The sequence below is a fragment of the Lampris incognitus genome, chromosome 2 (genome assembly GCF_029633865.1).
Source record: "Lampris incognitus isolate fLamInc1 chromosome 2, fLamInc1.hap2, whole genome shotgun sequence".
NCBI classification, from domain to species: Eukaryota; Metazoa; Chordata; class Actinopteri; order Lampriformes; family Lampridae; genus Lampris; species Lampris incognitus.
Window position 1 is genome coordinate 97383437 of NC_079212.1, and position 16692 is coordinate 97400128.

The 16692-nt window shown below is 47.1% G+C and overlaps 1 protein-coding gene across 1 annotated transcript in view; it reads right to left on the reverse strand.

The window, feature by feature from the left end:
• The window catches only part of cacna2d2a (calcium channel, voltage-dependent, alpha 2/delta subunit 2a), a 238121-nt gene that overhangs the window by 111685 nt on the left and 109744 nt on the right, over positions 1 to 16692 (reverse strand). The window contains exon 4 of the mRNA XM_056272768.1: positions 12868 to 12927. Within this exon, the coding sequence (XP_056128743.1) occupies positions 12868 to 12927 (60 nt within the window). The remainder of the gene's footprint in view (positions 1 to 12867; positions 12928 to 16692) is intronic.

Here is a 16692-nt window from a genome sequence, read left to right on the forward strand (position 1 = left end):
TTGAAACCGGGGGTGGGTGAATACTTTTGCAGAAGAGAAAAGTAGGGCTGCACAAAAACATCTATACAGCTCAGTATTGCAATTTTTTTCCCACGATACTTTATCGATTTTCCAGCCCCTCGTATTTATACATTAAAAAAAATGTCATGTGCCCCCCCTTTTTCTTCCCAATTGTACTTGGCCAATTACCCCACTCTTCCGAGCCGTCCCGGTCGCTGCTCCACCCCCCCTGCCGATTAGGGGATGGCTGCAGACTACCACATGCCTCCTCCGATACATGTGGAGTTGCCAGCCACTTCTTTTCACCTGACAGTGAGGAGTTTCACCCCTAGATCCCCCTCCCCCCAAACAGGTGCCCCGACCAACCAGAGGAGGAGGCGCTAGTGCAGCGACCAGGACACACACCCACATCCGGCTTCCCCACCTGCAGACACGGCCAATTGTGTCTGCAGAGATGCCTGACCAAGCCAGAGGTAACACGGGGATTCGAACCAGTGATCCCTGTGTTGGTAGGCAACGGAATAGACTGCTACGCTACCCGGAGGCCCAAAATTACTCATGTTTTAAACGGATTTCAGTTCAGTGTTTTCAGTGACACAATAAGAATACTTAATAATAACTTAATAATATGCACTCTATTTTATGATGTTATGCTAGAAAAGTGCTATATAAAATGTAACTTGATTGATTGGTTGATTGACATATGGCATTGCAGTTGAGTTCAGTGTCTTCTGTGACACATGAAAAATACTTTAATATGCACACTATTTCCATATGATATGGCATCCACACTTCAGTTCAAAGTGTTTGGTGACACAATAAGAATACTTAACATGCACACTTTATTTTCATCTGACGTCATGGCGTCTACATTTGAATTCAGTGTGAGCAGTGACACAATGTGCACTGTGCAATGCCAGTACCCTTCTAATAAATCGGAATGGAAATTCAGAGTTAAACGGTTTTGACTCAATTTGCCTGCCGAGTTATCAGAATATAATGTGATGTAAATACTGGGCTACCCAGGTGGTACACAGCAAGTTCTACACAGCCCTAGAGAAACATGATTTATTCATATTCGAAAAACAGCTGTTTTATAATTTTAGAAAAATGCTTTGCTTCATAAATCTGCTGAAGTCAATGTGTAAATAAAGGGAGACAAATGTTTCAATGCGTCAAAATCTGGAGGTGTAACAGAAACAAAATGTGAAAATTTTGTGACGGCCGGGCGTCCAGGTGGCATAGCGGTCTATTCCGTTGCCTATCAACACAGGGATCGCGGGTTCAAATCCCCGTGTTACCTCCGGCTTGGTCGGGCGTCCCTACAGACACAATTGGCTGTGTCTGCGGGTGGGAAGCCGGATGTGGGTGTGTGTCCTGGTCGCTGCACTAGCGCCTCCTCTGGTCGGTCGGGGTGCCTGTTCGGGGGGGAGGGGGAACTGGAGGGAATAGCGTGATCCTCCCACGTGTTACGTCCCCCTGGCGAAACTCCTCACTATCAGGTGAAAAGAAGCGGCTGGCGACAACCACATGTATCAGAGGAGGCATATGGTAGTCTGCAGCCCTCCCCGGATCGGCAGAGGGGGTTGGAGCAACGACCGGGACAGCTTGGAAGAGTGGGGGAGTGGGGTAATTGGCCAGATACAATTGGGGAGAAAAAGGGGGGGGAATTGTGAAAGCACTGTAAGTGTTTTCCGACTGCCCCCTACCTCAGAAAAAGGAAGACAAGGGTTCGTTCGGTCTCTCTTCTCAGAGGACAACCAGCAGCGTTTACAAGTAAGGTGACACAGAGAGGAGAGAGAAGATCAATAGCAGTCAGAGCAGAATAAGAGGAGGAAAAAAGACGCCACAGCAAAGCCCATTTCTGTCTTGAAGAGCCACACTTAAGGAAATTATGTCTAGGCCTGCAATCAAGAAGCTAAAATTACCATACTATTGGGTCACCACGGCAACCAGCGTCTGATCAAAGCTATCAAACAGAGCAGCCGCAGCGCATGAAGAGAAGAGAAGAAGAGCGAGGAATGGGATCGCTCAGAAGAAGGGAGGCGGCGCAATCCAATTCACTGTTCGGGCTGCAGTCAACAGTGCCGTAACACAATCTGATCAATAGATGGACCAGCATGGAGGGTGGAGTATGGGTCGGATTTTATTGGCTCCGATTCCACTTATCAAATCCAGTTCCTATCCAACGCTGACGCCGAGCCTTATCATATTTTCTTTTGAGGAAGGAACCAAAATGAAACAAAGGCTATTATCTTCACAGCATTTTGGTGGTTAGGATGTTGGTCAGCTTCCTGTAATCTTACAATCACATTACTACAAATAGATATTATCACGATTGAAAATTATATCTCTGATTTTCCTATCATAGTTTAAACCAACTAGTTATATGGTCAAATTTAACATGATAGCAGGCTATAGATGTCTTGTAAATAGTGGGATACCAATCATGCATTTTGCTAAATGAAGGACACTCCATCCATCCATTATCCGAACCGCTTATCCTGCTCTCAGGGTCGCGGGGATGCTGGAGCCTATCCCAGCAGTCATTGGGCGGCAGGCGTGGAGGCACCCTGGGCAGGCCGTGAGGTCATCACACGGGGCCCACACACACACACACACACACCTTCACACCTAGGGACAATTTAGTACGGCCAATTCACCTGACCTACATGTCTTTGGACTGTCGGAGGAAACCAGAGCACCCGGAGGAAACCCACGTAGACACGGGGAGAACATGCAAACTCCACACAGAGGACGACTCCCAAGGTTGGACTACCCCAGGGCTCGAAACCAGGACCTTCTTGCTGTGAGGCAACTGCGCTAACCACTGCGCCACCGTGCCACCCCTGAAGGACACTCAACAGTTGGGAAGGAGTGTAACCCCTTCATGACAAATCTTTTTGCCACTGGACAAAATTAACTGCCCTCAGTTTATTTGCATAGACTGTGTTTAGAGAGAGAAAGAGTATAGAATATGCTTATAATATTACTGAAGACCGATATCATTGGGAAATACAAGAATTATCTGACACATATAAATTCCTATGAGAAATCTTATAGGAATCTTCTAATATAACTATAGGAATTATATAGGGACAGTATAAATTCCTATCGGAACCTGATATTTCATAGTGCAGGAGAATGGAATGAATTATACGAACTTTTTGAAACACAAAGAATTAAAGATGACATACAAAAACTGAGGACAATGCATCCTAAAACTGCGGACATCGCAAACTGTGATTTGCAAAGTGAAAAGATGATTCGCAACCAAATTCCACAGCTCTCAATCTTAATTTGCTTCCTTCGTCCTCGCTCATCAAATCACATGTGGATATTTTGACTATTCTTGGATTTCAAAACATTATCGTTGTTACTGCATGTCCCAGGTTTTCTGTTTGTTTTGTTTTGACCACCAAATGGTGATGAAGAGCAACTGCACTCATATGATTGGCATTTGCATTTCTAGGTCTGAGTGTTCCTTAGCGTGCTCATGCTAGCTACATCTGAGGTGTTATGATGTCTTGGACTCAGACAGACACTGAAAACAGTGCAAGTCTAATTCACCCCGCACCATACTAAATGCTTGGCCATGTTAGAGGTGCTTCATCACTTGCATCATCTTACTGTAATTATTGTATTTTGCTATATGACCTTTTTTGAGGGGATTTTCCCCCTTTTTTCTCCCCAATTGTATCTGGCTAATTACCCCACTCTTCCGAGCCATCCCGGTCGTTGCTCCCCTCTGCCGATCCGATCCGCGGAGGGCTGCAGACTACCACATGCCTCCTCCGATACATGTGGGGTCGCCAGCCGCTTCTTTTCACCTGATAGTGGGGAGTTTCGCCAGGGGGATGTAGCGCATGGGAGGATCACACTATTCCCCCCAGTTCCCCCTTCCCCCTGAACTGGCACCCTGACCAACCAGAGGAGGCGCTAGTGCAGCGACCAGTACACATGCACATCCAGCTTCCCACCCGCAGACATGGCCAATTGTGTCTGTAGGGACGCCTGACCAAGCCGGAGGTAACACGGGGATTCGAACGGGCAATCCCCTGTGTTGGTAGGCAACGGAATAAACCGCTACGCTACCCGGACGCCCTCATCTGACTTTATTACATCGTGTACACCAGCCAGTTTCCTCCGCTCACTAGACATTGGCTTGTCTATCCCATGAGTAAAGGAGAGATCATCAGGAAGCAGTGCACCTTCTTATCGTGTCCCCTTTCTGTGGAATAGTCTTCCTGCCTCCATTAGGGAGATAGGCCCCACTGACATTTTTCAATCTTGGCTTAGAACTCGTTTTTTTTTTTTCCTCCACGAACGTATGACCAACTTTAACTTTTAATCTGGTCTTGTGCAGTCGCTAGAGTCATATCATGGTCAGTCCATGTCCCTTTCATAGCAGTTCTGTCTGCAAATCTCTAAACTTTAAATGCCCCCATTTCTTATGTGTAAGTAACTGTTTCCCCTAACCCCTTCCCTATCTCTGAAAAGTTTATCTCCCCTACATGCTCATACCCCAACCCACCCCTCTATCTACCTCCCCCATGTAATTACTTTTTTTTTGGTACTGATTTTGACGGTCATTTTGTGTCTTAGTTTTTCCCCGTTCGTTGTCTTTCTCTGTCTGTGAAGTGTGTTGGGATCTTTTCCGTGAGATGCTCTTAAAACCAGCCAAGGTCAGCTGTGTTGACACACAACAGAACCGGCGATGATGACGCCAGGGCGGCAGGTCCTGGCAGGTGACCAAAGCTTTTAGTAGACTTTTCCATTTAATACCTAAATGCATTTCACTCGTTTTGCAAACGCAACTAAAATCACACTTGCAGGATCCGAGACGGCTTTGAAACATGTCCCTTAATGAACACCCGGTTCTAGACAATTTGGAACCGGTTCCGACTCAGAGCCAATCCTCTCCAGCCAATCCTAATCAATTATTAGACATCTATTTGACAAAAGCACACATACAATTATTCACATAAATGCGCACACATTCAGAGCATACATGCAGACATACACGCACATGCGCCGTTATTCACTTGCTTTCCTCTTTTTTTTCTTTTTTTTTTGTGTCAATCCGTTTGTTAGTGTTTGCACCTATCTCGGTGCCGTGCATTAGTGCAAGCTTGGGCCAGTCTCTGCCAAGGCACCTCGACCATCAGATACACTTGATAGGAAGGCGGCCGTGCTAAATTGTATACTGTGTTGGATTTTCTCCCACCAACACCCCCCTCCACCACCACCACCTCACCCCCACCCCTTGCCCCCTTAGTTTCTTTTCCTTCCAGTGGTAAGCAGATGGAAGTCCGTTCCATGGCGGGGGATTCGGCGATAACGCTGTTTATGAGTTCCATTACGTGCTCGGCAGGCTGCGAGCGCTCTGTCTGAGTGCAGCCATAAGGAAAAGCGGGGGTGGGGGCGGGGAGACTGCTCCCAATGAAAATAGAAGCAATAAATTTGTGATTATACAGTGTGGTTATGCTTATCAGTGTTTAAAATGCGCACTGTATATCTTAAAAAGTGCTCCAATAGCAATGCCCCCCCCCCCTACTGTACAGGTCCTTTGTTTGAGTTTTGCCTACCATGGTATTGAAACAAAATATTTGACCGACTCAAAAAAAAAAATAAATAAAAAAAAAAAACATATATATATATATATATATATATATATATATATATATATATGAAGGTTTAGTCTTGTACTTGACACTCCAAAGAAGGAAATGATGTACAGCGCTACCAATATACGGAGGCAAAGAGCCTTGTAGCATGCTCCCCTGAAAATTAGTACTGCGCCAATAACTGCATTTCTGTAGTGCTTTTCCAGATTTATGGCAGGTTTTGACAATGAAATGACTGCATCACATTACAGTATGGTGTGAAATAGGCAGGCACATAAATACTGTACAGCGCTCTGCTGAAAATTAGCATAGCATGGCAAGCGCTACAGGTAGAACTGTGCTTACAGTAGCAGATATGCTTCAATTACAGTTGCAATAGCACTACCTGGCTAAAAATTAGGTTTAACTACAGGAATCGCCATGGGTTCAGTTCAGTTTGTCAAAGCACGGGTGATAAAAAGTGGTCGCATTTCAGCTGGGGAAAAATGTCCCCTTAAATATTAAAATGAACATTTGGACAAACGCTTCATTGCCTGCCTGCCTGACACACTTAATCAAGTAAAATGAAAACATGCAGGGTTTAGAAACTTGCATGAACCCCCCCCACCCACCCACCCCAAAAAAAAGATGAAGGGGGCGCTAACAGAGAAAATTAAAATGACCAGAGGAGAGTGAGAGATGAAACATGGGCATAGCTTGCATCTCTTTGTGTCTGTCTATTTTCACCTGAGTTGAATCGGTTCAAGACGACCCTCGTGAGACTAATGTATTCTGTGACTAATGGAGCTGGTGGCTTCAAGCGGCAGACTGAGAGAGTCTGAACAACCACGCTCTCCCATCCCCTCTGAAGGAGCAGTTACCTCAAATAGACACATTTAAAGAAGCCTGTCTTGAACAAGGGGACAAACCCTAACAACTCCCACCATTGACACTTGAGGTCAAATTGACCTTCCGAGGGGACCGGCACTTCGACTTCTAAAGAGGTTGTGTGAGTAAATGCTAAGATATAGTTGCTACATAATTTTCCAAATAAAAAAAAAAAGTTTTTTTTAAATGGGGCATCCGGGTGGCGTAGCGATCTATTCCGTTGCCTACCAACATGGGGATCGCCGGTTCGAATCCCCATGTTACCTTCAGCTTGGTCGGGCGTCCCTACAGACACAATTGACCGTGTCTGTGGTTGGGAAGCCGGATGTGGGAATGTGTCCTGGTTGCTGCACTAGCACCTCCTCTGGTCGGTCGGGGCGCCTGATCCTCCCACGCGCTATGTCCCCTTGGCGAAACTCCTCACCGTCAGGTGAAAAGACGCGGCTGGTGACTCCACATGTATCGGAGGAGGCATGTGGTAGTCTGCAGCCCTCCCCGGATCGGAAGAGTGGGGTAATTGGCCAAGTACAATTGGGAGGAAAAAAAAGGGGGGGGGGCAAAAAAAATAGAAAAAGAGAGAATTTATGTGAGCAAATGCTGAAATAGAGTCGCTACATAATTTTCCAAAACAACAACAACAAAAAAGGCACAAAATAATCTAATCTGGAAATGAAGGAGAACATCACTGAGGAGAACAATACACGTGGCGTGGGGAGGCTGTAGGGACAGTGACCACGAGCCGTCGCGGGAATCACCGGATGTTTGAAAACCATGTTTATGTACAAGTGAATGTGTGAACATAAACATGTGACCAGTGGGGGGGGGGTGAATATGAATGTATTATGCATGAGAGTGGGTGGATGAGGAAGGAGAGATGAGAGACAGATTACATGAGAGGGCGACAAGGAGACAGACATGGCAAGCGAGAGAGAGGAAGAAAGGGAGAGACAGAAAGGGGGGGAGAGGAAGAAAAAGAGATTGTTTTGGCCTATGATGAAAGCCTTGATTGATTAGAGAGTGATGATTGCGGTAAATGGCCTGGAAGATGGCTCTATCTGTCGCCTTTTTACCCCTCTCTCTCTCTCGTGCCTCCGTCTTGCCTCGCTCGCCCACTTTCTCGCTTCCCCACTTCCATCTCTCTCCGTTTCTCTCTGTCGCCCCCTCTCCTTGCTTCCATCATAGTAACCCATCAGCGAAGTGCCTCTCTCTCTCTCTCTCTCTCTCTCTCTCTCTCTCTCTCTCTCTCTCTCTCTCTCTCTCCCCCCTAATGGCACAGCTATTAGCACTAATGCATTTCAAACGTACAGCAGCTGCCACATCACAATCTGATGGAGAGTGGCGGTCTCCTTCCTCCTCTTCCTCAATCTCCCCCCTTTGTTTCATCCCGCCTTGGTCCTCTGCTCCACTGTCTCTCTCGTCATGCCAACACCTCTTTAGGTAAGTGACAATTGTCCTCAGCTATCGTGCGCATTTACTGATTTGTAGGAGGTGCGGCAAAGGGTCGTGAGTGTGTGTGTGTGTGTGTGTGTGTCACCAACCTTCTGCTGAGTGATTAAAATCAAGACGTGTGTCTAATCTGAAATCAGCTTCTTTATGTTAAACTGGTGTTACTGTTCCATGCCTTGCATACAGTTCACAGACAACATATTGCTGCATGCCGCCGCAAAGAAGGAATGAAAAGGGAATTTTAAGGAGATCTTAAAGATTTTTAAGGCTTTTTTTTATCTCAATTCAATACTTATTTTGCCTTTAATTGGCTTATAACCTGTGACAGCAGGGCTGTGTAAACGCGGAAACTGATTTCTGTTCTGTCTATACGTGACGCCGCCTGATAGAAAAGAGTGGTGAACAGGCCATGTTTGAATTTTAATTTCTCCCCGAAAATGGTGGCTGGAAGACATGCCAACCGCCAAAGTTAATTTTTATTCATAATTACAAACATGTTTTTATCTGAAATCTGATGAAGGCTATAGATAGGTCAATGTTACCTTGCGAGGCAGCTGGATTCGCTAGATCATGAGATCATGCGAACCCATCTTGCCAGGCTTCAAGTTTCGCCCTTGCCGGATCGACAGAGGGGGTGGAGCAGCGACCGGGACGGCTCGGAAGACTGGGATAGTTGGCCAAGTACAATTGGGAGAAAAAAAGGGGGGGGGGGGGTCCAAAAAAAAAAAAAGAGAGAGAATTTATGTCAGCAAATGCTGAAATATAGTCGCTACATAATTTTCCAAAACAACAACAACAAAAAAGGCACAAAGTAATCTAATCTGGAAATGAAGGAGAACATCACTGAGGAGAACAATGTGTGTGGTGTGGGGAGACTGTAGGTACTGCGTCGCCCCTGGTGAAACTCCTCACTGTCAGGTGAAAAGAAGCGGCTGGCGACTCCACATGTATCGGAGGAGGCATGTGCATCCCTCCCCAGTTCAGCAGTGGGGTGGAACAATGACCGGTACGGTTCAGAAGAGTGGGGTAATTGGCCGGATACAATTGGGGAGAAAAAGAGGTGGGGGGGGAGACAATGGTCGCTCCTGGAGAGGTTAGCATAGATGCTGCATCAGTTATATCAGAACTGGAGAGTATTTCTTCACTGAAAGAAGACAGCAAAGAACGGCACTCATGGCTTTTCTCAATGGAAAATATTTTTTTGCTCTTCTACCAATTGGCTTCGGCAAGACTTTGATTTGATCTCATTGGTTGAAGTTAGCCCATGATAGACAGGCGGTTCATCCAATCACCTGCCAAGTATTTTTGAAAGTGCCTGCCCTTTCCCAAACAGTTACCAAGGACGACTTCTCAGATGGTTCTGTGTACCAACCCGTCTGACACGTCAGGTTCAGCCCAATGTGCCCGACAGTCAAAAGTATCAACCAATCAGCTACGCAATTAAAGTCTAGCTGTCAATAGCTAACATTACCAAATAATGGAGTCTGACAAGGGGAACAAAAATCCTCTTAAAAAAAGATTTGGAAGAAATGTACCCTGACTTTACATGATGACTGTGAAAACAAAAGTCTATCCATCCATTATCCAAGCTGCTTATCCAAATCGGGGTCGCAGGATGCTGGAGCCTGTCCCAGCAGTCATTGGGCGGCAGGTGGGGAGACACCCTGGACAGGCTGCCAGACCATCACAGGGCCAACACATTCACACACACACATTCACACCTAGGCACAATTTAGTACGACCAATTCACCTGACCTACATGTCGTTGGACTGTGGGAGGAAACCCACACAGACACGGAGAAAACATGCAAACTCCACACGGAGGACGACCCAGGACGACCCACCAAGGTTGGACTACACCGGGGCTCGAACCCAGGACCTTCTTGCTGTGAGGCGACAGCGCTAACCACTGCGCCACCATGCTGCTCTTGTAGACTAGTCATGACAAATGAGAACTGTGCGAGAAGACTCTTGCACATATGCACATCAAGTTGACGATGCTAAAACAATATATTGTGTAGCCCTAACACACACACACACACACACACCAACACAGAGATATACATATGCTCTTGTAAATCGTCGTTGTGTAAGGCATGCTTGCATTGCATGTCTATGCTCAATATGCACCGTATGAACAAAGGTTGCCTTATTGAATAACTGACATTTCACCCCCAGGTCAGAGGTACAGAGTTGCTGTTTGTGTGGGATGTCGCCGTGGAGGGATGGTTCGTGACCCGCCGCTGAGGGATTACAATCAGATTTAACATATTATCGGTTTCATAACCCCTAATCTGGCCACTGAAACGCAGATTAAAAGCCGAACTCTGAGGAGGTCCGACGCTTCTGTTGTGCCTCCCCTTGTTCTCTCCCAGGCCCCACGAGCACGGCAAAGCAGCCCTCCCTTTCGGCCTCGGATGACTCCGTCGGCTGAGACCCGACATGCGGGTCTGGATATGGAGGGTGTCTCGGAAGGTTGTGCTCCTGACCTTGAGAAATGAGGGGCAATCAAACACCTAGATGTGTATTTCACACGCCATTTCATTCCAATGGATTTAAAACCCTGAACGGCCATCACAACAGTTGTTACACTCAACATTTTGATGGAGTCCTGCAGTCGGGATGGTCAGACCTGGGGACCGGCAGCTATACCAAAGAAATGGCGCATGTGCGTGTGTGTATGTGGTGTGTGCGTTTGTGTGTGAGTGAGAGAAAGATGAGGGTGGTGGTGGTGGGGGTCTTTCCATTGCTACAGTAACAGCTGTGATGGCAGCCGTTGTGTGGACCAGGCGTGTCATTGAGTTTGGGTGATGTCAGCGCTCTTGAAGGAGTGAGCAGATGGGCTGGGCCAGGTACGAACCCCGCCATTAATGAACACATACAAACAAACACCCGCGCAATGCCGAACACAAACAACTTAAACACATTACCCCCCCCCCCCGTAACACATGTAGGGGCACACGAAGCCGTTTGCCTACACACACACACACACACACACACACACACACACACACACACACACACACACAGAATTATGGCCTAGACGGCCTCTCTCTCTCTCTCTCTCTCTCTCTCTCTCTCTCTCACACACACACACACACACACACACACACACACACACAGAATTATGGCCTAGACGGCCTCTCTCTCTCTCTCACACACACATACACACACACACACACACACACACACACAGAATTATGGCCTAGACGGCCTCTCTCTCTCTCACTCACACACACACACACACACACACACACAAAATTATGGCCTAGACGGCCTCTCTCTCTCTCTCTCTCTCTCTCTCTCTCTCTCTCTCTCTCGCTCTCTCGCTCGCTCTCTCTCTCTCACACACACACAATTATGGCCTCTCTCTTTCTCTTTCTCTTTCTCTCACTCTCTCACTCACACACACACACACACACACACACACACACACACACACACACACTTCCAATACAAACCCTGTCTCTCATGCATTAACACCTCTTCTCTTCGTCTGACAGACTTCTCCACCCGCTAGCTTAAGATGCTCTGCGTTGCTGCTAATATGCCCAAAGAGCATGCAGCCCTAATCTAATTACAGTGTCACTCAGCAGAGTGTTCAGCCAAAGACAAATTAGGAGAGAACAAAATCTACAAACACAGAAGAATCTTCTCACAGGGACAGGCCATATCTGCCCCCCTTCACCCCAACACCTAAACCCCCACCGCTCCTCTTTGTGGGTTTTTTATGGTTTCACAGTTACTCCTGCCAAGATTCATTACCTGCTCTAATTATAAAGGCAAATGAAATCAGCTCCAATACATTATTAATAGGGGAGAACCATTAGGATTCATTTGGAGTATATGCAAAGTTATGATATTTTCAAACTCTTTCCATGCTTGATTAAAGACACATACAGATAGAAGAGAGGCACACGGGTGTGACAGAGAGGCAGGGAGACAGAGGATGGGGATGAGGGCGGGACAGGTCAGAGGGAGAGCGACAGAAAGACGGGAGAAAGAGGGGAAGACGGAGCCAGAGGCGGACAGGGGTTGGGTGGAGTTGGGAGAGTGCTGGCTTTTCCACTTGAGGAGGTATTGATGCCGTAATGGATGCAGCTACCTCTGAAGAGGTGTGCTGTACGTGCCCACCGTGACCCAAACTCAACTACCTGCATGGCTACGCATCGAATTGAGGTGCACTGGAGCCGGCCCTGAAGAGGCAAGTAGTACCACACAACACACACAGACACACGCACACACACACACAGACACACTCATGCAGACCTGAAATGAAGAAACAGCTGCACTGCGGCCTCCTCCCTTTGACCAGCAGGGAGAGGGGGCATATTGCCTAGACACCCCAAGACCGCAGCTTCAGAGTGTAAGCAACGATGAATAAAAATGGACTTTGCTGGGAAGTGGGGCCCATAATTATTCGTTTTAAATCAGTTAAAGCGCTTTCTCAAATATCCCCTGGGAGGCATGGGGTTAAAAATCCATTTGTGGCAAGTGTACCATGACAGTGAGCTTGTCTCCCTGGAGACAGAGGATGTGACAGTGGGGAATGTGTGTGTGCTCGTATCTGCTGTGTGAGACTGCCTGTGTGTGTGTGTGTGTGTGTGCCGTGTGAGACTGCCTCTGTGTGTGTGTGTGTGTGTGTGTGTGTGTGTGTGCAAGTGTGTGTACATATTACATATTCATTTGTTTAAAATGGTATAAGCTAATGTTTGCAGTGCCACATTGTCTCTGTGATGCTGATCACATTGTCATCAAAGAGTCATTCCTGACGATGGGGGAGAAAAGGTAAAATTGGAAGGAAAAGTAGGGGTGGGGGAATTTGGGATAGATAACTGAGAAAAAAAACAGGAGAAGGGAGGGCAGAAGAAATTAAGAGGAGAGACGGTCTCGGGAAAGAGGGAGAAGAGCGAGCTTTCGACTTTACCTTCACGCCGTCCTGCCACACGTGGTCCTTCTGAAGCTGCTCCGCCTCCCTGGCCAGCTTCTACAAGGAGACACAAAACACGGAGTGTTAAAGGTCAATGGGACACTCATCAGTGTGTGCAGATGTGTGTGAATATGGGGGGGGGGGGGGAGAAAATTAGAGATTTCTTTGGCTCTGAGGCACTTCATAAAAACCAATGCTGCTGTTCCTAAACTGGATAATTTAGGAGGTTGCGGCGGTGCCAAACCCAGCATGCATCTGAATTGGTTTACACTTCCCTCCACAACCCAGAATTAGATTACAGCGGGGCGCCTGTTGCCACAACCACCACACGACACATTTTGCTTTTTTATATATTTCACTGGGTCTTTTTAATAAAAAAAAATTGATTGACGGCGGCCATTTTCCGGGACTGGCGGTCGAAAGCCAAACATGAAATATTGCTACAGTGTAATTTGTGTCCTTCTTTGTTTGACTGATTGCATAACAAACACTGGAAGATTATTGACCTGGATTTTATATCAAACCAAGATCTGAGAGTTGCAACGAGATGATCTGTCTCCGCGCTGGACAGTCGTGCTCAGGAAATTTAAAGTCCAATTCAATGAGGATTACGCGAGATAAAGGCAATCTTGAGACGAAGGTCTATCATATTTACTGTGGTGGCGTGATATATTTCTGAGGTGTAAATGATTGTGCTTAGCATTAACCCTCTGGCTGTCCAAGTCTTTATTATGGGTAACAGACACAAGCTGAGAGGGATATTACAGATTTATGCCGGAGCATTAGGATAAAAGATGTGCGGCAGAGTGGGAGTGATGTCAGGCATATTGATGTTTCGTGTTTCTTCTTTGATGTTAATTAGGTGTAGTTTGTAACTTAATAGCCCCATCTCACGCCAACATCAAAAACAACTGTTCATTGATGTTGTAGGGTCATAAAAGGATCCCTCTAATAGCCACACAACACTGACGAGGATGTGACTCAGGCTTATCTCTGAAGAGGCTTACTGTATTTTGGGCTACTTATACGGCGTCGAGTCGCACGAACGGCGAATATAGCCAGACCGTGGAGACGCTCTCTCTCTCTCCCCTTTCCCTCTCTATCCCCCCTGTCCCTAGCGGCTTCGCCTCATTATCTAGGTTTCCCCAGGCCTCTTGGGGGCGATCTGGATCCCGTCCCAGAATACTCCATCCAGCTGTGAAGTCCCAGGGCTTTGAAATTACAAACCCCATTTAGACTCCTGCGGAGAGAGCACTCGTTTCTGGTGCCACATCGGAAGAGTTAGTCCCCTTCCACAAGAGGATTTTTTTTTATCTCTAAAAAGACAGGCAATGCATAAACTCTCATTACGGAGGGAGATGTCCTGTTACTAACGACAGCCCCACCCACCTCGTCTCAGCAGACCCCGCCCACTTACAGCCAGACGGCGAAAAGACCCTCCCTCTCTCACTAAACTCCCTGCCATCAACGCGGGCTCTTAGGATTGTCCTATTGGGGGCATAATGGCTTAGGGCGTGTCCATAATATCATACCGCTAACCTAATTTATGAAATATAATAGCAAAAAATAAAGTGGATCATTAATCCATGTCTGTTGTGCATTTAAAAACCTTAAAATCTCCTTGATAATGATCCCCCCCCCTTTTTCGCCCCAATTGTACTGGGCCAATAACCCTATTTTCCGAGCCATCCCGATCACTGTTCCACCCCCTCTGCTGATCTGGGGTGGGGGGTGGGGTGCTGCAGACTACCACATGCCTCCTCCGATACATGTGGAGTCACCAGCCGCATCTTTTCACCTGACAGTGAGGAGTTTCACCAGGGGGACGTAGCGCATGTGAGGATCACGCTATTACCCCCAGTCCCCCCTCCCCCCCGAATAGGTGCCCCAACCGACTGGAGGAGGCACTAGTGCAGGGACCAGAACACATACCCACATCCGGCTTCCCACCCACAGACACGGCCAATTGTGTCTGTAGGGATGCCCAGCTAAGCCGGAGGTAACACAGGGATTCGAACTGGCAATCCCCTGGGTTGGTAGGCAACGGAATATACCGTTACACTACCCAGATGCCCTGGAACTATTGAAATGATTCCCAAGGCATCCATTAGGAAAATCAGCAATTGTGTGGCATTTATTAGAGATGGCCGGCACTGCTAAAGGCAAACACCATGTGGCTTCTCTTGGTAAGCTCTTGGGACTTCAACACGTTTATTCAAATAAGAAAAAAGCAAGGAGCAGCTGAAAGACAACCTAGCTGCAATTTCCACATCTGTACTTGCCTGAGAATTAGATATATATGATTTCATATTTCCTGTTTTTGGCTATGTCATGATTTGGGTCTATGTGAGTGTGACTTACTTTTGCGGACAGGGAGGTCTTCTAAAAGACCAAAGAAACCGTAACCTCCATTTACCAGAATGCCACATTTGCAGAGCGGCTTGCTCCCTCATTCCCGGCCTTCTGCCGTGATCTATGATCCACCCCTTCATCTCCTTGGCTCTGTCTTTTCTTCGGCATTTAATCTGTCAGTAAGAATCTTTCCTTTGTCCCTCAGAAAATCCATTTCTCTCCCTCTGAGTAGCCCACACATCTTTTCCTCAGTTCTCCGTTTCCTCGCTTGCCTCTCCCTCCGTATTCCATCCCCCAACCCCCACAGTAGGCCGGCATTTTTCTGGGCCCCTATCTCCTCTGTAGCAGCTTAATGCAGTCCCCCTGTTCCTAAACAGCCATGTGTCTTCATGTGTCTTCCTTTCCTCTGTGTTGGCCCAGATGGATGTGCAACGCAAACAGCCCATGAATCAGAGTGAGAGATGTGGGAAAGAGGGGGGCAGGGATATATCATCTAGGCTGGTGGCTGGAACCCAAGCAGCTTACAGTACTGGATGAGCATGGTGAGATCAACACAGTACAGCACAGATAAGCCCAGCACAGGCCCACACAACACAGCAAAGTACACCACAGCATCGAGGCACCGAAGCACCAGCACAACCGACTGTAGCACATGAACGTCAGCGCCATCGTAACCCTGACACAAACCGCATCACATGTCAGGCCATTTATCACCGAACCCGCAGGCAAGGTCAACAACCATAAATGCAACTCCATAATGGATAGCGGTGAGGAAAGCACCTACACAAGGGCTACATCCTCAAACATCCCATCAGATGGAGTCCATTTTGTACACAAACATGACACATAATGGAACCGTTGACACCGTGGCTGAATAAACAGCCAGGGAAGAGACATCTGCCTGGCAAAGTCTCCGATGTCGAAGAGCCCTACCAGTGAAAAGCCCTCTTATTGTGGAGCTGTAGAGCAAGAAGACAGGAAGGGAAAAAAATAATAATGAGAAGCTCAGTGTGAGGTGATTAGGATCTTTAATATTCATAGCTGTTCAGCTTGCTCTGTACCATAGGGGAGCAGTTAAATCACTCAATGTTATGTTATTTCTAGGGAAATGACAGCACACCAGGGATGGACTGTGTCCCGCTGTGGTGAGTGTCAACTCAACACCGGGGCTGGTGGCATGATCGCTGCAGCCCGCTAGGGCCTTTACAGTGAGCTTTAACTGAAAGGGCACTTGATGCAGAACATTATTGTCGGTGTGATCTGGAGGGACACTTCAAACAATCCCCTACATGCTGTTCGTTTGAACGAGAGGGAACTCGAGACTGCAACCTTGAAATAAGGCACTTAACATGTTCAAAATGACCCATGAGTTTAGTCCCGGGGAACAGCCCACATTTACCTTTGTTGAACTTAAACACTAGGAAAAACACTGCTGAGGTCCCTGAGTCAGAGTGACCAACGCTATGAGGG